Source organism: Lycorma delicatula, chromosome 9 (genome assembly GCF_047948215.1).
Source record: "Lycorma delicatula isolate Av1 chromosome 9, ASM4794821v1, whole genome shotgun sequence".
NCBI lineage: Eukaryota > Metazoa > Arthropoda > Insecta > Hemiptera > Fulgoridae > Lycorma > Lycorma delicatula.
Window position 1 is genome coordinate 53,086,786 of NC_134463.1, and position 23,509 is coordinate 53,110,294.

A 23,509-nucleotide genomic window follows, 5' to 3' on the forward strand; every position below is an offset into this window, starting at 1 on the left:
GTAAACATCTTACTGACAAGACATTTTTCTTTTAACTATTTTAACCATTGATAACAGTGATATTACAACTGCCTTTTACTATAATAATGTAATTTTTAGATTTTATATTTTATTTATATCATTTCTGTAATATTCTACTAGTATTTTTTCTGATACTTGCTAATTTTTGAAGCTGAAATTTCATCCTACACTTTGGTTATATTATTATAAGCAGTGTTTAAATTTCTTGACATAAAAAAGTATAATAATTGATTAAATTATCATGCTACTATAACTTAATTATTGTTTGTAGTAATGTAAATAATCATCCATTATATTTGAAGGATTATGTTATTGCATCAGTTAACCCAGGGATCGGTTGAATTGGAATCAGTTTAGAGGGATAACTGTAATTATCTCAAATTAAAAAAATAAAATGACCTCTAAATTATTAAATCCATAAAAATAAGAAAAATATTTTTGTTTTTATATAATTCATCTTTGAATTGCTGTATTCTGAAAATTTTGTATTACATGGAAATCTGTACAATATAATAAAAACTGATTTTTTTTTCTCTTACTTATTTCATGTTGAATAAAACAACCAAATTACTTCTGAGCTTGAAGAATAAAATACAGTGACTTGTTCCACAAATTACAAATTTAATCTTATTTTTTTAAATTTATCTTTTGATCTGCATTATCTTTGAATACAACAGCTATTTCAAATATGTCAAAATGTTTATTTTTTAATTTTATTTTTTATGTTGTTTTAACTTTCCCTGTTGTTGTTATACTAGTTTATTATTACTGTTAGTGCTATGTAACCTTCAAATGTCAATCTCACATAAACTCTGTAACCAGTTACAAATTATTTAGATTCTGCCTGCAACATTTAAATTAGATGATGAATCAGTGAATAGCAATATTTATAGGCTATTAATTATATATTTCAAAAATAACTTACTACTTTAGAAATACAAATTTTTATATGGATATTAATTATCATTCTAGGAGGAAATGAAGAGAAGAGCTGAAATGGCTAGAGAACGTGCTAAAGTAAAAGCTCAAAAGGAAGAACAAGAAAAAGCAAATCGTACAATTGCAGTTGCCGGAGTAAATCATTTAGATATTCCAGCTGAATTAGCTTTCATCTTTAATAAAATTGAAGGTACATAATATAAAACTTTTAATTTTTTACTATTTAAATTTTAATATTTCTTTGTGCCTTTTCTTCATGATCATTACTAAGTTCACTCAGTGTAATCACTGTTACAGATCATCTACCACTGTTTAATACAATTCATAACCAGATCCTTGTTAAGTCCTTTAATCGTTAAATTCTCATACATAGTAAAATTATAAAATAACATTAAAGGTTAGGTTTTTAAGTAATACTTTTATTTCCTACTTGAGAATTAGTTATACATTTGAAGTACTTAGTTTTATTTATTTTTATCTTGCTATTAAAAAGGAATGTTTTAGATTTCTATCAGTAATTTTTTTTATTTCTACATAAATAATTAGAATAAAAATTATTCTATTATTAATATTATGTAAAATATTGCTTCACAAAAAAATTGGTTTCAAGTTAAATGAGGAAAAACTGAAATCAGTGAAATTGTTAGTATGACTGATTTAATCAGACGTATGTAGCAAAGCTGGGAGACATACAACCACATCTGCATCCACTTTCCTTCTTTATACACTGTAGATAAAGTTGCTTTCAGGTGAGGCACTTGCCAGTTAACAAGTGCCTCACTAATTAAGCATAATTAAATTCTAGCTCCCAAGTTATCACCTTAAGATAACCCTCCTTTTTAAACTGCCTTCATTTATTACTGCACTAATTTTAATTGCAATTTAGTTCAAATACTGTATTTAAATACAAGTGTTTAAATAATATATTGTATTTAAATGCAGTTACATTTTATAAATCATTATAAGATGTTTACAGTCATAATAATGATTGATTTTGCTCTAGTGACCAAAACTAGATTAATTATAAGTTTTTTCCATATTTATCATAAGGTGTAACAAGACTGATTAAAACATTTTGTACTCAAGACATCCCATTCACGTCATCAGTGTTACCATCCGCATAATGAATGGCATCAATGTTTGACTGGTTATTAGTGTTTGTGTAATATCATGGGAGATTATTCAACCAAGCCATAAAATAAGGAGGAATCCATTATCAGAATTAAGAAAAATACTAAACATATACAACAGTTAGCATTGTATTCTTTTTTTTCTAATTTTCAGGGTTTTAATACAAATGATTAATATTATCATCTTCTATTTTTATTATTTTAATATTAGTATTACTTTTGTGTATTTCTTATTACCAATTTATTTTCATATCATATGAACTGAATTCTGTACAACAATGACACCTTAAAGGAAAGATCTTGTTGCTTTGTTTTGTATGATTCATGTAATTAAATTTATAGTAAATTAACATGTGAAATTGATTTATATAAATTTTAATATCCTTTAATTACTATACATATAAAAAGAGCAAATATTGAAATAAATTCAAGAAGAGAAAACTTTCATAAATGTCAAAAAATAAATTACTTAGAACCAATGAACATCTATGGTCATTCCCATTGCTAAGCAATTATCATTATCAGTAAATACTAATTAATTAATCCAAAAGAAAAAAGAAAGAAAGAAAAAGAAAAAAATAACAGAATAATCATAATTATTAATTAAACTATTCTTACAAAATACTTCAAAAAGGAAATTTCTATAATTTATTATTATTTATGTCTTTTTAAAAAGTAAAAGTGGATTATCATCATAAAACTATATAGTATCCGTATAGTATCTATAGTACCTAGTATCTATCTATAGTATATAGTATCTATAGAATCTATATAGTATCTGTATAGTATAGTAACTTATAGTATATAGTATGTATAGTACTGTGTAGTATTTAGTATCTAAATCTTCCCAGTTAATTTTAGTTTACAGTTTCTTTGCTTTATAAATCGAAAGTATCACAATTATAATAATTGTTATATAATTATAATTATTGTTTATAGTCAATTACTAGGGATGGATGAAGCAGGAGCGATACAAAATGCCATATAGTCAGGCGAAATGAGCCTTCAGTCAGAAATATAATTTGTATTCATCAAAAATTAATCTAAACATCAGGAAAACATTTTTTGAAAATATATGTTTGGAGCATAGTTTTGTATGGAAGTGAAACTTGAGATGATTGGAGTACCTAAGAAGAAAAGATTTGAAGCTTTTGAAATGTGGTTCTATAGGAGAATTTAAAAAATTAGATGGGTGGATAAATTGACAAATGAAGAGGTGTTGTATAAAGTGACAAATTGATGAAGAAAGAAGCATTTGGAAAAATATAGTTAAAAGAAGAGACAGACTTATAGGCCGTATATTAAGGCATCCTGAAATAGTTGCTTTAATATTGGAGGGACAGGTAGAAGGGAAAAATTGTGCAGACAGGCAATGTCTGTGATATGTAAAACAAATTGTTAGGGTTGTAGAATGTAGGGGGTATAACAACATGAAATGACTACCACTAGATAGGGAATCTTGGGGAGCTGCATAAATAAGTCAAATGACTGAAGACAAAAAAAAAAGTTTATAAATACGGGTAAAAAAATAATCATTTTTATAGTCATTCCTCAGCATTGTTCATTTATTTAATTATTATTTAATCACTGTTCACTTTTCCTTTTAGTTTTATTAAGTGGTTGGGTTTTTACAAACTTTTTTAATACCTAATGATTAACAATACTAGATACTAATGTAATAATTCAGTTTGATAATACTTTAATAATCAAAATGTTCATCTAGTCAAATGGCCAAAGCTTTTGAAGTATTTTCTATTTACAATCCCTTTGTCTAATTAAAAGAAATGCCTACACAAGTATGAATTACTTTGCAGTATATAACTTAAACATACTGAAATGATGGAATGAATATATGGTGTTATAAAATAACATCTGCTGTCTGTTACAAAAAAAATTTAAGAGATATCATTAACCTCTGAGACCATTTTCTGTTTAAATGAAAGAAATCATAATTTATCTAAGAATGGAACAACTGTAATTATTAATAAAAATCTAAATAATATAAATAAAAGGAAAAATAAAAATTTCTCTTATTACATTTATCATCAGTTATCTGATTTATTTATTTTAAACGTTGTCCACCCCTTTGTTTTTATATTTCTCATATCCTCTTTAAAATCCCTTTGATGATCAAATTTTCTGAAATTCTCTAGATACCCAATTACATTCAGCAACAATATTAATTCTTTATAAAAATGTTTGCCTTTATAATTTTGTTTAATTTATTTTGAAATATCAACGTCATAATTTTCAGTAAAACTGTTAAAAAAATATTTTGAAAATAAAAGCTCTATATATAAAATCATAAACCATGAATTTAGTATTAAATATCATTTTAATTTTTTTCCCATTTTCTAGAATGGCAACCAGTTCATAATGAACGACAATTGGTTAAAGTAGTTGGATCAGTTGTTGAGAAACCTGAACCTGTAGCCTCATTACCATCTGATATAGATCAGCATGCATTTTCAAAATTCACAAACATCTACTTTAAGGTATTACAACAAATTTTTTAATAGTTTTATTAAAATAGTTATTGTTCAAATAATTTATTTGCATGTACAATTAGATTTATTGTCTCAAATATATATATATATAGAAATGAGATTTTTTTAAAGTTTTTTTTTTTTACAATCTGATGTGTATTATTATTTTAGTTCTATTACATAAATATTTTCTCTTTCAGTCTCATGTGTGGGGTATGAAAAGAGAACCAATAAAAACTCCATTCTTAAATAAAGCAAAGGATTCTGATTTCACAGATTCGTTAGCATTATTTAAACTCATTCTAAGATTTATGAATGATGATTCTCTTGGAGGAAAGAAAGAGCAAGTTTTGGGAGATTATATTGCATACAAGGTAAGAAAGCACAATTTTTTATTATTATTTGTTTATTTCTGTTTTAATAACACAATTAATTAATTGTAAAAATGGATCTGCTACAAAAATCTCATCTAAATAAAATATAAATTGATGCAATAAACCAAACCCATGCATTCATTTCAGAAGTCTGGAAATCTTAAAAGGACTTCTAAAAAAACAAATTGACAAAATTATGCTTGTATAGATGTATAGATTTTATAGATGTAGTAAAAATTATGTCGGAAAATTAAAATCTTGTCTCAAGTTTATAATTTTAAAATAAAAAATGCACACTAGCCTTTTACAACACAATAAATAAATGTTTAATTAAAATCTACTTTTATTTTATGAATGTTTTTTAATGATTTTCTTTATATAAATTTATTTCAAGAGTTGAAATAAGAGTATTTTATGTAATTTCTCTTAATAAATTTAATAATTTTGTTTTTTCTTTTTTATAGGGTATATCAAATGAAAAATTGAGGGATGAAATTTTATGTCAGCTAGTTAATCAAACATGGAGAAATGATATCGCAGCAAATTGTGAACGTGGTTGGCTTTTGATGGCTAATTGCCTTTCAGTTTTCCCACCATCTTCACATCTATATAAATTTCTTTTGAAGTAAGGGACAAATTTTATAAAATTTAATAATATTAAGTAAGAATGAATTTATTTAAATTATAGAATTTAATATTTAAACAATTTATTTTTTTTATAATTACATTTTATTTATATTATTTATAAGTTTTTTAAGCTATTTAATTATTTTGGCTTTTAGATATTAATTTCTTGGAAAAAAAAAATTCTATAATACTTTGATAAATTTCTATATAGTTTTGTTTAGTATAGGACTACTTTACATGATTACTAATTTGTTAGGAACCATAATATTAAACTGCATGTTAATATGAGTAGCTTACACCCCCTTACAATCAATTGTTCTGCAAAACCTGAAAAATCCCAGCATGTTGAAATTAGAAAAAAATAATTAAGAATGTAATACCAATAATCAGTGACAGTGATTAATTTTTTTTTTTTTTTGCAAGATGATTACAAGCAAATATTTTTTTTATATTTCAGATATGTCTCTGATCATGGCTACAATGGTTATAAAGCTATATGTCAGCAAAAATTACTTATGAGTCATAACCAGTGGCCAAGAACATATCCACCTAACCTCCTTGAATGGCGTGCCAATAGGAAAAGAGTAAACATGGCATTGCAATTACAATTTGCTGATGGTAAGCATTTTAAATATTTTCTTAATGGTAGCTAAATAATCAGTAAATTATTATTATTAAGAATAATAATAATTATAATTATTTCTTAATAATAATTTAGCTGTATTCAGGAAAGTAGAAAGACCAATTTTTTTAGATTTTTTTTTTTACTGATTTATATACTAATAGGTAATATCAGCTATAGCAATATATGTTTAGCACCTATATCTATAACGGAAAAGATTTATTTTAGGCTCAGTTCTTCATGCAGAAAATAATGACTACTTGATACAAGATATCTCCTTTCTCTAATCTATCATAAAGACCAAGCAGGCTTGAATTTACAGTCATAATAAAATTGGTCAGAAAGAACCAAATATGTGGAAAGAATGCAAATGAATACAAAGAGTTCATTTAATTGTTTTGCATCAAGTAGACATTAACTTTTGCATGAAAAATTGGGTCTAAAAATTGATTTTCAAATGTTTTAGTCTTAGAGTAAGGGTGAAATATATATATATATATATATATACCTCTGATATTTTTAGAGAACAAAGCCTCCATCTATACATTCTGCATCCTGTAAATTATTGCTAAAATTAAATGCTCCCTCACTGAGTTTTGGTGGTTCACCTTCATCAGAGGCATAATTTCAAATGAACATTAAAATACAGAATAACGTTTCTCTTTAATCAGATGTAGATTCAGTAGTCCAAAATAGATCAAGTGTCTTAAGTAATATGTAATGTGATTTATCTTTATATTTATTTTTCCATCACATTTCCAAACCTATGTTTTTTTTTTTTATTTTATGTGTCATCATAGGAGGATAGATATGTTCAGCTTTTGTAGCTTTTTAATGATATCAACATATGTTGTAATAATTGTTGTGTTTGATCTAGCTGCATAAAATTATCTGCATTTTAAATCTTTATATAACTTTATTATCAAGGTTAATATATTTTATTAATCTGTGTTTAATAACACAGATTTTTTTTTATTTTGATTTTTTCTTGCAGTAAGATTTTTTAACGTTTACTTACGTTTATTAATTATTTTATGATAGTGTGATATATTGTTTAGGTTTTGTGTCACCTAGACTATTAAGTACCACATACCACTTTTTTATGTAATGTGTATTAATTTTAGTAACATTTAATTATTAATTTGAAAATTATAACCATTTATTTTATTTTTTATTAAATAAAAGAAATTTATTACAGTTTATATTAATTCATATTCATAATTCTTTTACATAATATATGTGTATACAAGAAAATTTTTTCAATAGATCTCTCAAAATATTTTTCTATGTAGATTAAAAGATGTGCCTTCCAGAAAATTTTTTTTCCTGCAATTTCAAGCAATTCTTGCTGTAAAACTGTTCACTTCTTTTGCTAACAATATCTCCAAAATAGTGTTCCTTTTCACTTGTCTCATTTAACCTTTGAAAACATGTCTTGTTTGTACAAAATACTTTTTTATACACTTTAAAAAAAAATAAAATAATATTAATTTTTCATTATTAATAACTTTAGTTAAATGGTGAGTCTGTGGTTGTTGCAATAAATAAAATAAAATATTCACGTAATACCAATATTTTATAAAGTATTAACACAAACATTTATATACATTATCAATGATTATTCAGAAAAATACCTTAAGCTAACTAAACTTTAGTTATCGAAAGTTGGACAAGATTTACTGTGCTACAGTTCAAATTATTCATTAGTTGAGAAAAATATTAGTAGAAAATACCCTCTACAAATACAAATGAACGAAGTAATCCTTTTGTTTCTAATTTACTTATTATTTACACTGGTATTCCAGTTTAACAACACAATATTTTATTTAATAAATAATAATCTAAATATTAAATTAATAAAATAGAAATTTATTAAAGTAAAATATTTTTATTAATTCTTTTAATTAATTAGGTGAATCAGTGACATGTAGTGTCGACTCTTGGACAAGATGTGAAACACTATGTGCAGCTGCTTTGACTGAACGAGGTGTAGCTGAATGTCATGGTTGGACAATATCTTTAGAAGATCAAGGTGAAAGAAATGGCCTTGATTATATTATGGATGCGATATCTGAAATGGAATTACCACCTGGATTCCCTCTACAACAGCAACAACCACCATTAATTTGTACTACTACAAAGGTACGCTTATATTTTCTATTTTAATATTGTTTAAATTACATATAACCACATAGAGAGAGAGGTAATTCACAAATAAAAGTGGCTGTTAGCTTTAGATCTTACTACTTCATGTTTTGCTAATTTTAATGGGAACAGCAGTGTTACATGTGTAGTAGGAATTACAAATGATACTAATTCACAGTTTCTTTTTTTTGTGAAAATGTAATGATGTTCATTGAAGAGCTTGTTCAGATGATAAACAAATTGTATCACTAAACTGTATTTCAACTGAAATTCAATTGGCTTATCATGCTGACGTGGGGGAAGTATTTTCAGCCCTTTGATAGCTATAAGTAAATAGTGGTGTTCATGATGAAGAATGTTCGGGGAAGCCCTCAGTAATAACCCACCGGGTTGGTCTAGTGGTGAATGCATCTTCCTATTTAAGGCCCTCAGTAATCACCGAGGACTTGTTGAAATGCATCGATGATGAAATCAGAAAAGATCGTCGCTCAATGATTTCCAACCTGGCCCTTCGTTTTCCTGATTTTCAAGGTCGTATTGTTCATGACCATTTAGGCTTCAGAAAGGTTTGTGCAACTTGGGTGCCACAAGTCTTAATGGAACGTCACAAAAAATTCCAAATGGGATCTGCTTTAGAATTTTTGATGCACTACACAGAAAAAAGTAATGAGTTCCATAATTCAATTGTAACGGCGATGAAACATGGATTTCGTATTACACACCAGAGAGAAAATGAGTCAAATGAAAGGCGTCATTTTCAATCATCAACCAGACCAGCAAAGGTCACAACCATTTGGACGCAACCATTTGGCCACAGCCTTTTGAGATCAGTTTAGCTACTGCTGATTGATTTCATGCCACATGGAACAACTATAAATGAAGAAGCCTACTGCGAAACTATATAAGTTACAGCGCACCATTCAAAATTGGCAACGTGGACGACTGATTGACGGTGTCGTCCTGCTGTACGACGTTGCAGGTCCAACACATGATTTACTGAGAAAATTTGGTTGGGAAATTTATGATCATTCACCATATAGTCTAGACTTAGCTTCTTCTGATTACCATTTGGTTGGGAAATTTAATTTGTTTGAGAAGAATTTTAGAGTGGTAAGCAATTTGCAGGTGATGGTGAACTTAAAAATGCTGTTAATCAGTGGCTAAATGGACTGGCGGCAGAAAAATACGATGAATGCAGAAGAATATTGAAGCTGGTGTAACGCTATGATAAATCTCTTAATTCATGTGGCAATTATGTAGAGAAGTAGTATAAGAAATAAAAGTAGTAATTTAAGAGAAATAAAAAAATATTTATATAAAGTTTTCAAAATAAATTCTTTTGCAATGAAACAGTCTATACTTTAAAGATAACCTCTCGTAGTTATGGTACTAACAAATATATTTTTAGAAAAGCTTATATTTAATTTATTTCATTTTGTAAATTTATTTTCTGGATTAGTTAACAAACAAAAATTGCTGTTGGAGGATTTTTTTTTTTTTTGGCACTTGCTGCTGTCTGTCTATTGAACTTCATACTTATGAATTCAATTGCCAATCACATTTATACTCTTTCTTCAATGAAATAATGCATTATATACACTGCTTCAACTCATCAGGGAAAAATATTTATTTATTTTTATATTATTTATTATTCACTTTAAAATTTGTTTAACTTTGAAATTTGAAAGCAATCGTTGAAAATCATATATTTCTTCAATTTGACCATTAAATTTTTACTGTATAATTATAATATTGTTATCAACATGGAATGATATGTGTATATAATGTTTAATTAAAGTAATGCAATTTTAATAGTGTATGTTATTGGAATTTTAAAGGATGTTTTTGGAAATAAGAGCCATAATATAATTTTTATGAATGAATTTTGAATTTATTAAATATGTTATTAAATAAATTACTAAATGACAGTAATTGCATCATGAGTTTTATGTGTTTTTCATAAATATGTGATTTTTTTATTATTTTGTTTTTATTAAAATAAAATGTGATGGAAAATTTATACAATAAATATCAATGCTTCTTTTCAGGTACTACCAGAACCTCAGCCTGCAGCAAGAAGACCTACAGTGCCACCACCTCAACCTCCTCAACAGACCAGTCCTGTGGTAAATTTAGAAATCAAATTTTGTATTTATATTACTAGATTATCATTAAATTTTTCAAAAGAGGCATCTCATGAGGTAAACCATGTTCTTAATGATTTAACCTCTAAGGAAATCAAATAAAACATATGTAAACACAACAACAACAAAAATTATTGTGAAATATCATTTAGATCCTAAACCATTAAGGTAGATATACTCATGTCAATTTACATGAAACAAGAACTTATTATTAGGAAAGAAAAAACAATTAAATCACTGTAAATAAAAATGCAATTTTATAAATTGAATTCCACAACTGACATTTGTTGTACAGTTCTGAACATATGAATCAGAAAATTCTTTATAGAAAGGAATATATATGTGAACAAAGCAGAATATTACGAGTTTAAATCTGTTTAGAGTTTTTATTTTTTATAACTGTAATTGTATAAATTTTTTAACACTTAACTGGTTTATGCTAGCTTTTCTGATCTTTATTGCCAGGATGAAAAGAAGAAAAATAAACCGTACCAAAATTTATAAATTAATTTTTTTTAAATAAAAATTTAAGTATATTATATTTTTTAAAAGTATAAGTAAAAAGTAATAATTGTAATGTTGATGAAAAAATTCCAATTGCTCCGATATTAAACCAAATTCCTGTTTTTTCATGATATTCTATTCAGCATTTTACTCAATAATATAAGTTACTTAATTTCATAAATAACTTGAGCAGTAATTAGTATGTATTAAAAGTGTAATGTAATATTAACTAGTATCAGGATATAGATTGTGGATCTACATCCATGATCTGTGACTGCAACTGTACAAAACTACATTTTATTTACATTCATACTTTTTCATTTTCATTCATCCTCTGAAGTAATACTTTATGGTGGTTCTGGAGGCTGAACAGAAAGATAAGGGTATCAGCATCTTGTCTCTTTATCTATGAACAACTGAAATTTGTCCATATGTGTATGGACACATCTTTTAGTAGAAAAGTTTTCATGTTATTCATTTGTTTAGAATCTGTTAACATTTCAACTAAGCCTTCTCAACATTTTGGTAGAATATAATTTTCAAATATCATTGTTATTTATTTGTTCACAAATTATATTTATTTCAATATTAGAATTCTCCACGATGAAAATAAAATTTTTTTTTTGAGATGGCGTCCCACCACCCCACCCCAGTCAATAGTACCCCTTACCTCAAACATATTAAATTTTTATTAAAAATGTGTGTTATTAAGATACTATGTAAACAATGAAAATTATACATTTTATTTTCGTTATAATAATCATAAAATGTATTAATTGGTATTATAAAGAAAATTATTTAGTTTATAAACTCTATCAAAAATGGAACAGAAGGCTATTATTTTGATGATTAAAAAATCACTGCTATCCCCTTTAATTATCTAATATTTACTTTAATCTCAATTTAAGGACATTAATTCTAAGTCTGCAGTTGTGCCATTGTGTTAGTATCAAAGTTCTTAGTTGAAAACAAGTAATATCTTACTTAAAAACTGATCTCAAATAAATTTGTTGAATACCGATGAAACTCTTAAGCGAACTCTTGAAACAACACCTCCACCATGTTGAATGCAAGGAAAAAGTTGAAATTAGCGTGACACATCATTTTATTGAGGTTTTCTCCTCTAACTAGACCAAATAATAAATTTTCCATATCCATTAGCAATTGAAATAAATAAATTCATCATCATAGATGAATTTATTTTAACAAATTTTAACAAAGTGAAAGGAGACTTTGTATTTCTTTCTATTATTTTTATGTATAATAAATTTCTTTAAATAATCCATTTCAAAACAATATACATTACCACTACTACCAATGAAAAGGTAACACTAAAATTTTAAATAAAAATTAGGGAAACAAGGTAAATGTAGATGTGTTATATGATAATTATTTATAGGCTGTATATGAAATTCAGCTTTACTGTTATTTATAGAAATAAGATATTAAACATAATTTATTTATTTCTCGTAAATTTAAATTATCAATTATTGGTTATGATTTCTTTATATTATAACCTTTTTGACGTGCAGAAGAGCTTCTACTTTAAACTACATTGTAATGGAACCCAGCTTTATTAATATAGTGACTCATTTTCTTACTTTAAATCAATTTTGACTTATAGAACTAATAGAACAAAAAAAAAATTTTTTTTGTCATCCATTTTAGTGAATAATAACTTCAAATTTTTGAGTTCCTACACTCAATTTTTAATTAATCAGTTATGATAAAAAGTACATTGTGGGTGATATTTTTAAAAATATAATTAACTACTTCGAAGATAAATTCTTTACTGTAATATTAATTGATTTATATGTCCTTAATCAGTTACTAAATATAAACATAATTTTTTCATAAGTATAGACAAAAGCTAATTTATAGATTGTAAGATGTGATTTAACAGTTAATTTTATTGCCCCACCTATTATGTAGATCAATCTCTGCTGTTATTCACACTATCTTACACTGGATTGTTTTTTAAGAGATAATTTTATATCATTAAAAGGAAATTGATGTTAAAAAGAGATGCCGACAAATAATTCTGTACTACTCAATAATATATTCCAATTCTTTACATATTAAATTTAATATGTACAATGTGATACTAGAAAAAACAAAAATTGTTGAAGAGGGCAGATCATTGAGAATATATGTACATATATAGGGAAGATGATTACTTCACTATATAATAATTACACTAACTAGTCAGTCAGGTAATTATTCTAATAATCATTCATCCAGTCATTTATAATTTTTGTTTGAATTATTTCAGGCAAACCAGATGAAAGTAAGATCTGTTTCTCGTGATCATACAACTGAGATGGGTCTATCACGTCAGTCGGCATTAAATGATCGATACTTTGATAAACCAGGACGGTCTCGCAGTCTTGACAATCTTTTGTCTCCTGTAAGTGCATGAGTACTTTTATTTTTTTTATTGCTAACATATTACATTTGTAAATATAGCTCTCATAAGTCAAATATAACTTATGATTATCTATTATACATGACCAAAACATGTAATAACATATCAGCTATGTGCAGTAAATGAAAGCAAGTTTTATTTCAATCTGATATGCATTGTATAAAATAAGAGAAAAGCTCATGTTACCGCTAATAGTTTATAAATTTGAAATTTAATACTCATTCTTTGGATTATGTATATTGATAGATTCACTGATCAGCATATCAAAATGCAGGTAAATGTTAAATAAAAACCAGATGAAAAATTGATTTATTATCTAAATGTGTGAATCATATTTCCAGATGATCTTTTTGGAGCTTTTCTTCGCATGCTTCTTGAAGTAGTTAGAAATATCCTTTAGTATCTGATAAAATAGTATATTTGAATAAGCAGCGTTCAGAAAATCTCTTCTGTAAGTATAGTTCTTCATATTTAGAAAGTGTACAAAACTTCCCTTCTAATTTTTTTTGTAATTTGTTAAAATTAATTTATTTGTTACATTTAATTACTTGTTTTGAAGGTTCTGATTTTGCAGTTACAGTAGGAAATGACAACCCCAGGACCCAAACTGGTTGTAGCCTTTCTTTTAACTGTACTCAGACTCAATAATATATCCACACAACACATATATGATAAAACATTACACATTTCTTAAGGTAAACTTTATTTATAGTAACTATAAATAAAGTAATAAAGTAAAATTAATAACTCCGTTTAATATTGTCATAAGCATTAAATTAGTTACAATATTTTCCCTCAAAATTTAAAGTCAGAAATTTTAATGAAGTTAACTCTCCACTTATTACTCTCATTATTAGATTGATGTCTCAAAAATTTCTAAAAGATTCTAATGAAATAGCCTGACTGGTGAATTGCAAATAATGAGATTAGAGGAAAAAAAATAGATATTGTTTATTGTTATAGTTGGTTTATAGTTTATCAAAATAAAATAACAAACTACAAATAAAAAATATTACTACAATGTATCCTGTAAATTTGATCCTTATTGAATCACTGTATATATTTTATTATCATAAACTCATTTTAATATAATTTCTAAAGTTATTAGTGCTTTTGAAAAATGTGAGCACTAATAGTGTGGTACGCTGTAAGTTCACATCAAAATACTGTATTAAAATATAAATTTAAAATTATAAAATGTATTAATCGGTTAAAATTTATAATTATTTTTATTGCTTTGTAGGTGGCAGCAGCTGGATCAGTTCCATGTAAATTAGATTCTTTGGGATTATCACATAGTCGTCTTAATGAACGTTATCATTCAATGGAAAGAATACAGGAAGCAGATAATGTTGGAGAGTTAACAAAAGCCGAAGAAGATAATTTAGAATCAGTTAGCCAGAGAGGAGAAAACAGAAAATATAGTCTTACTGGGTAATAAAATCATTAGTTTTATTAATAATTTACCAACTGTCTTGAAATTTTTAAATAATATTATATTTTTAACATTTCATTTTTTATACTTAAGTATATTTTTATTACATAAATTTCGTTATTTTTTAATTTTAGTGCTTCATCTGATGTATTAGTATCTCACAGTCAACTTGAATTTGACTTTGCGGAATTAACAACAAGAAGTGAAGATGACAAAGGCAGCTACATAAGAGGCCATCCGAGGTAATTATTCTTTTTTATTTTTTTAAATGAAATAACAAAAATGTGAAAAACGATTGCAAATATTTTTGTTTTCTAAAATTTTTGGAATTTAAAGATGTTTTTGGAATTTTTATTTAGTTCATAAGTTTATAAATGGTAATATTGCTATAAATGCATATTTTTAGTTGACTTAAAGTTCATTTAATAATTAAAGTGTATTTGATATGAACTGTAGTTGATCATTTAGAATGTTTACAATGTATTTTATAGTTGCACTTTTGATAAGTCTACCAAAAATTAAAAAAACTCATGGATCTATTTTTTTATTTTTTTGTATTAATGGTCATAAGAACAATACATTTAGAATATATTTGTAACATTGATAAATTTATTGTACTTCGGAGAATGCTACCAGTAACTGTGTAAATTTATAGGGAATATATAAAAATTACTCACATGTTTAGCATTTTACTAATTTTGTCACAACCATTTTAATAGATAAGTAAAAAAAGACATTTTCTTTTAATTGTTATCTACTTTTTGCTTTGATTTAAATACTATGAGCTGCTGAGTTTGATCAAGATTAATTTGTGATGAAATTTTTACAAAATTTACTGTTTTGTTTAGAAATATATATGTAAATCTGTAAAAAAATTTAAATAAAACATTAATTTTATCAAAAGGAAAATGAAAAAATACAGTTAAGATTTTATAAATTTAATAATCAAAGTATAATTTATTCTCGTATAATTTATTAATAGTAAACAGATTTCTAAATTTAAAAAGAGAGATTCTGTATTATTCCTAAATAAATAATAAATAGATAAAAATTTATAAAATTCTAAATAATACTTGGCAATGTTTTTTGATAATATCGGAAGATCTGCCATTTTTTCAGCTTTGGGAAGAAAAAGTAGTCGCTGGAGCTAAAGCTGCTATGGTATCACTTCAAGGCATAGGTCATGAAGTTTTGCTGCTGCAATCCAAGATGCATGTGCAGGCAAATTATAATGGTGAAATAGCACTCTCTTTTTGGCTGGTAATGAATATTAAGCACCATCACTCAGTCTCTTCAATACTGAAGCATAATTCTCCCCAGCGATTGCCCTGCCATTTTTCAGATAGTCTATGACCATCACATCATGAGAAACCCAAAACGCCATAGCCATAACTTGCTTCAGATGGAATCATTTTCACTTTCTTTGAGGCATTTTCAACTTCTCCCATCCACTGTTTGGAGTGCTGTTGGTCTTTGCTGTGTAATGGCTAATCCATGCTTCACCTATTGCTATAAAATGCCAAAGAAACTCAGTAGAATTACATTTAAATAGGTCTAAACACACTTGAGAAGTGTTCAGTTGAATGTGTTTTTGGTTCACAGTTAACCTTTTCAGGATTAAAATCACACTTATGCAACTGCAGTAAACTGTCTACACAGATTGTGTAAACTCGTTTTAGAACTTTATCATTGGAGTGCTATCATTGTTCTAACGTAACTAATAGAATTCTTTCACCGACATGTGTTGCACATTATTGGCTTTAAAATGATTTGTTTACACTACTGATAGGTTGCAGCTAACAGTTGGAAATAGAAAGAATAAAATCATGTTGCCAGTATTCTAAAACTAGGTTCTGTAAATTTTGTTGAACTCTGTTAGTAAATACAGCCAATTCATCGCATTCATGTCTAGTATTTATTTCTTCTCATTAAAGCTCCAATAATGCCCAGAATTATTGAACATATAGTGAATGAAACAAACACATATTATACCCAAACCTCTGAACAAACCGATCTTACTCATTCAAATTTAAAACGATGGAAACCAACCGACATAGATGAACTGTATATATTGTTGAGTTTGATCATGCTTATGCCAAGAAATAAGAAAAATTCTATAAAAAAGTACTGGTCAACAGATAGGCTAACAATACATTCCCAATATTTTTCGAAACTATGGCTAGAGACAGATATTTGAACATTCTTCATTTTGCCAATAGTAAAGATCAACCACCTGGCTTCTGCCTTTTCAAAATTCAAGAATTATTAGATAAATTGAAAAAATATTTCTGAAATGTGTTTTATCATTTTCAGAATACAGTAATTAATGAGTCCTTAGTTTTGTTCAAAGAAAGGCTTAATTTTATATATGTTTATAATAAAAATTTTGTTTTAAAATTTGTTAAAAAAAATAGTTTTAAATTTTAAGTTGATTAAAATAATATTCATTCCTAGTAATTGTGAAGTTATAAGTCATAAAGAGAATGACTACATAAAAATGAGTAACTTTAATAAAATAACCTAGTCTGAGCATGAACTAGGATTTACAGTATGCGTTAGTCCCAAAAAGGTTAATAAACACAATATTCGTCTACTGAAAGCTTTTTCATACCCAAAATATCACATATGTAGTGGAGGTGGTCTATTGAAATATTTGTGATGTTCAGAAGATTACTTTCTATTTTGAGTACTGTTTATTTTTCTAAGCTTCATTTTTTTATTATATTTATGTTGACGTTTTTCAAAACAAATCCATTATCAAAACTTATTTTACTCCTTAACTTATTGCACTTAACTTAGATGGTATACTTTCCAGCACCTATCTAAATATTCTTACTTGACAAATATTATAATAATCTTATTAAACTTGCACCATCTCTATGTCAGGCTGAGAACTTTCTAAATAACCCTGATATATCAGATATGTTCACATAACAAGTTTTTAATCTGTTACTTGGTGTCAGGGATAGAAACTGAATGTTCATTCAGTAAATTCTGTGATTAAAAGATTAGAAAATAGTTTAACTTTAGGTAGAAATGAATGATTTAGGATTATTTGGTAAATTATTTTATTTATTAATTTTTATCCTTTCACAGGTTTATTAAGTCACAGTATGCTGGAAAAAGAGCAGCTCCTGGTAGCCATTCCAGTCGAGGACATATTGAAGCAAGAAATTCGGATAAATCTGAATCTGGAGTTAAAAGTTCAGCATTATCTGACACTAGTGAAGCTCCATCTTTAGGTAAAATTTATTTTTGTAGTGTTTAAGTGCTTTACTATAGAAAACCAACAAACAGTAAAAAATTATATATTTTTTTAGTTCATATATGTACATTAAATGATATTTATATCACATAAATGTATTTTTTAATATCAAAATCACACAAAATCTTGATGCATTAAATTGCTTATCATCTGTTTCTTCTTTTCCTTACATGATTTTTATTATTTAGAATTTTGTTCATTATTGTTATCATAACAAAAATTTAGTAACAATAAAGTGCATTCATAGTAGTGCTTTATTTCCAACACCAAATGGTACTGAAACCATTTTCAAAGTGTCCAAATTTGGCAAAATGTTTTCAACAGGAAAGATGACGTTTGAATCATTATAATACAATTAATGAGACAAGTGTTTACCAATAAAAATCTGAAACAAAGCGATCATGTTTACAATAGAAGACTATCGATTTTTCAGTCAAAAAAGTTTAATTGATGAAAATAACAGTTTTTTAGCAGTTTAATAACAGTTTTGTTAATGAAGAAACTATTCAAAATGAATTTATATTAATTGGAAATACAATCTACCAGGATTACTCTTTAGTAATAAAAAAATAGATGAAAATGAACAGCTCATACAGAGTTGTCTCTAAGGAATTCTTTTTCTGATATAAACATAAATCTGCCAGAACATTTTTTACCTATTCAGTAGATTTGGGTGCCAGTTATATCTCTGTTCTTAAAGCTGAAGAAATTATCTTAAAGGAACATTAATTTTAGTTTATCAAAAGCATTACAATAGCTGCTATGAAGACCATTCCACATAATTATTTCTGAAATCTTTTGAGGAGTCGGGTAGATGCTGGTATCAATGCATAGCTATCCAAGGAGATTAATTTGAAGGGGATAACAGTTATACTCAGATTTGAGAAAATACTTACTAAATTTATTATGATATTTTATTAACCTTATTGTCAGATTTTATAAATCAGTCAAAATGTCTGTACTGTGTTTTTTAAATACTGTTTTCTGAATTGATTTTCATTTTGGTTCAAACAAAGAATTGGACTTAGTTAAGTATTAATACCAATAAATATTGAATGCATTTAATTTTGTTATTTTTTTTTTACATACTTTTGAAAATATTTCAGTTATCATAAGTTAGACTGAATTTTCAAAAGCACTAAATTCTATAACTTTATTTTAAATAACTCTTTTAAAATTAAAAGAATAGAAATATTTTAACTTGAAATTTTCTAAAAGTTAATAAAAAATAAATCCTTATTGGGAAAAAACAATAGCATTACATTTTTCAGTTATTTTCTGTACAAGTGAAATTTAAATTTTATTACATATTAGTTTTACTATTTGGTGATAATAGTTTAAAATTAAACATCAATATTTCCCTGTTTTCACTTCTATTTTAAGATTGAGTTGCAAATTCACAGCAGGATAAGATTTTGCTTTAATTACTATTAATATGATTTCTCCAATAAATCTATTCGGTGCAACTTAAAATGTTTTCATAATTAATTTTATAATTTTAATATCTTGTTTTTCTCTTTATTTAGCATCCCATGTGCGTCGTGTACGAGTACCATCACAAGCTTCAGATGTTGATCAATTTCTAGATGATTTGTTCAGTCCAGTTCTGGATCAATTATCTGATGCCAGATCACTTGCAGCATCTATTAAAGGAGGATCTAAACAGTAAGTCTATCTTAGTCTTATTACTGCAAACCACCGGGTTGGTCTAGTGGTTAACGCGTCTTCCAAAATCAGCTGATTTGGAAGTCGAGAGTTCCAGCGTTCAAGTCCAAGTAAATGGTTAGTAGTCAATTTGCCAGTTATTTTTACACGGATTTGAATAGTAGATCGTGGATACCGGTGTTCTTTGGTGGTTAGGTTTCAATTAACCACACATCTCAGGAATGGTTGAACTGAGAATGTACAAGACTACACTTCATTTACACTCATACATATCATCCTCATTCATCCTCTGAAGAATTTTCTAAACGGTAGTTACCGGAGGCTAAACAGGAAAAAGAAAGAAAAGTCTTATTACTGCAAAGAAGAAAACAGCCTAATTTTCTCCATGTGGTGTTGAAAAATAATGTTATTTTTAATTTTATTTCTCTTCAAACTTTGTTTGTTTAAAATTAAAGCTAATTAAACTATTCTTCGCTATATGATGTCATACTTGATAACAAACTAAAAACTAATATATCAACTGGTGTCAAATAGAAAATATTTTAAAATGTTATTCTTAAATTTCATTTATTTGCAATTAATCCAAAACTGTATCAATAGTAAACAAATTATTAACATTGCTTGTGGAAAATTCAAAATAGGAAGCAAGGAATTACTAACATGGTATTTCTTGAAAATATTCCTTTTTCATCACAGTTCATTGTAATTTTTCCTAAAAATCATCACAAGATTACACAGACAATTAAAAAGTAATTTTAATGAAAACATCAAAAACATAACTTCTTTAAATTTGTACATCATAAGTTGATTATAATATCACCTTCCATCTGTCAATACTTATTTATTCATTCTGGCAAATGCAGGCTCATTCTAATAATAGCTACATTCCCCATGTTCTTTTGTTAAGATACACAATTAAAAATATCCAAGAAAACTGGATCAGAATGTACATTCAGAAGCTTCCAAATAAAAGTTGATTCTAACACTGCTGTGAAAGCTGGCTGACATTTACCACAGATTATTAAATTACAAATAATATTATTTATTAAAAATTTAACTGTTATATAGTTATTGTTTCCAGACGAATTACATATATCACTAAATTGACTTTTCTTATGCTTTGTATTACCATTGTTTTGTAATACCAGAGCACACCAGTACTGTCTCCTTGTCTAGATTTCCGCATTTACCACCCTATATATATATATATATATATATATATATATATATATATATAAGTATGTATGTATGTATATGTATAGAGTGCATCACAAAGTTCTCCCAGACTTTCATAACCTATTCTACTCGTGAAAATAATGGAAATAATTTATATAAATATTTCTCCTAAAGATAGTGAAAGATTTCACTTGAATTTCAGCTACCCTGGTGAAATGAGGTCATACTGAAATTTTTACAAAAATTTCTTATGATTTTTGACCTAAAAAGTTGAATAAATTATGTCCCAAAACCATATTTGCAGTAGTTTTTGAGATATTAGGGAAAACCAATAAATTGGGGTAAAAAACCTTGTTTTTATGTTTGACATACAATAACTTTATTAAATGGGTAATAACCATATAAAACTTTTAAACAAAATTTGTAGAGAATTTAATTCTGAACAAAATGGGTAAGATAAGTTGAATAAAACAAAGAAAAGTTAGAAAAATTCAAATTTTATTAAGAAACTTTAGAAACAGTACACCAGACCAAAGTGCATTATGCTGTATGTATCAATTTATATTAAATGTTCAAAAATGAGCCTGCAGTTTTCAACACGCTTCTGTACTGATTTTGTTCCTCTTTTTAGTTCTTCAAGGCTGTCCTTAAGTTCCTCAACCACATCTAAAATGCGGACAATTAATTCCTTACAAGAATGTATTTTCGTTCTGTATACAATATTTTTCATCCATTCCCAGACACAAAAATCTAAAGGTCAGGCAATCTTGGTGGCCAGGAATGTGGACTCCATGACCGTTCCATTTCCAATAGAACATAAATACCCAACCAATGCTGAGGTGGAATTTGGACCTCAGCATTATTCAACTTCACTAATCCACAGAAACTGTTTTATTTAAAATTGCTCTAATCAATGGCATTTCATCCTTTTCTTTTCAAGATCCTAATCCTGAGATAGTCCATGTACTGCAAAATCATCAGGATGCAGTTCACTATTCTACTCCGTAATTGGTATGATTTTCTAAATTTATTTAATTATTTTTTTTGTTTCTCACCATCTTTACAAAATTTGTTTTTCAGAACTCTCTTATTTGTTTAACCTAAATATTTTCTTTCCAGGCTAGCAGAATATGAACATGATATCTTCCAGTCACTATTTGATGATGATGATCTATGCCTTGAAGCATCAGAACTGGCTGATACCATCAAAGGTGGAGGACAGGGTGTTGGTGGAGTTGGTGCACAAGAGGTAACCTTCAATTATTTTGAATATTAACAAATTTTTTTAATTTATTTCTTTTAAATAATGTGGTTTTAATTCTCTGGTTACTTACATATTTGTATGCATGTAAATATGTATAATTATTCTTTGATATTTGGGATTCAGTTTTTTTTTTTTAATTTACTGTTATTAATCAGGTTGAATCATTCAAAGGTTACAAATAGCTCTGAGGCTATAATTTTTTTTATTGCCCTGCATTTGTGTAAAAAGAGATAGGCAGCTATATTAATAACCCATCAGAAAGAAATGCTTCATTTGATTTTGGTTTTTTATTTTTTTTTTTATAGAAATAAAAAATGTCATTATCATAAGCATTGAAAATATTCTAAATGAAAGGTTATAAAATATAAAACAACTGCTACAAGAGGTAGTTGAATTTTAATGCACACTTGAATGTAACAGAACAAAATATTGCACAAGGAGTAACAGATGCTGCCTTGTGAAGTTAAATTTTAACTTATTCCACACCCTGCATGTTCATCAGATTTGGCATCCTATAATTTTCACCTCTTTCTGAAATTAAAGGAGATATTAAGGATATTCATTTCACCATGGATGATGAACTAAAGGATGCAGTGAGGTATGGATCAAGGAAAGACCACCAGCATTCTTCACTGATAAAATGAGAAAACTGGTTCACCATTTTGATAAATGTATAGCTGTAAATGGTGATTAAGTGGGAAAATAAGTGTAATTTTTTATAGAAAATAAAACATACTTTTATGTCATAATTTGTTTCATTTGACAATATCTTTTCATTTACGAGTTATAAGCAACTTTTTGCATTACAATTCAGTCATCCCTCTATGTTTACTGATACAAAAATAAATTTCAAAATAATTAAAAGGTGTTCATCATCAATTATCTGAAAAATTAAAAACCCTAAAATTAATTACAAAAATAATTAATTTTTTATTTATTAATACAAAACATTTTGTGATATACATAATTAATACAATATACATGCATATTATGAAAACATTATCATGAACTGAAATAACAAATAAATATCACTTTTGGTTGTGTAAAACCATAATAAGTAAATGAGTCAAGAAATAATGTTATGTATGGTAACTACACAAATATATTTCATTAAAACAGAGTTGTCTGAATGAAAAAACTAAAAATTTTCCAGCATTGAAAATGCTTCGTTTTGAGATCTTGTTATCTAAGGTTTAATCATTATAATGAACCATACCATCCTAAATAAAGAATTGCTTAGTTTCTAAGGGTTAGCCAATAAAAATAGTGGTTGTAAGAAGGCTTACT

General features: G+C 26.8%; 1 protein-coding gene across 7 annotated transcripts in view; it reads left to right on the forward strand.

Moving 5' to 3' along the window:
* The window catches only part of Myo10A (unconventional myosin 10A), a 765,283-nt gene that overhangs the window by 674,118 nt on the left and 67,656 nt on the right, over window positions 1-23,509 (forward strand). For all 7 annotated transcript variants that reach the window (XM_075375939.1, XM_075375938.1, XM_075375940.1 and 4 more), the window contains 13 exons: window positions 994-1,150; window positions 4,449-4,585; window positions 4,777-4,950; window positions 5,415-5,575; window positions 6,035-6,195; window positions 8,112-8,341; window positions 10,393-10,470; window positions 13,265-13,399; window positions 14,661-14,851; window positions 14,987-15,094; window positions 17,949-18,094; window positions 19,644-19,782; window positions 22,078-22,207. In XM_075375939.1, coding sequence (XP_075232054.1) covers window positions 994-1,150; window positions 4,449-4,585; window positions 4,777-4,950; window positions 5,415-5,575; window positions 6,035-6,195; window positions 8,112-8,341; window positions 10,393-10,470; window positions 13,265-13,399; window positions 14,661-14,851; window positions 14,987-15,094; window positions 17,949-18,094; window positions 19,644-19,782; window positions 22,078-22,207 — 1,947 coding nt within the window. The remainder of the gene's footprint in view (window positions 1-993; window positions 1,151-4,448; window positions 4,586-4,776; window positions 4,951-5,414; window positions 5,576-6,034; window positions 6,196-8,111; window positions 8,342-10,392; window positions 10,471-13,264; window positions 13,400-14,660; window positions 14,852-14,986; window positions 15,095-17,948; window positions 18,095-19,643; window positions 19,783-22,077; window positions 22,208-23,509) is intronic.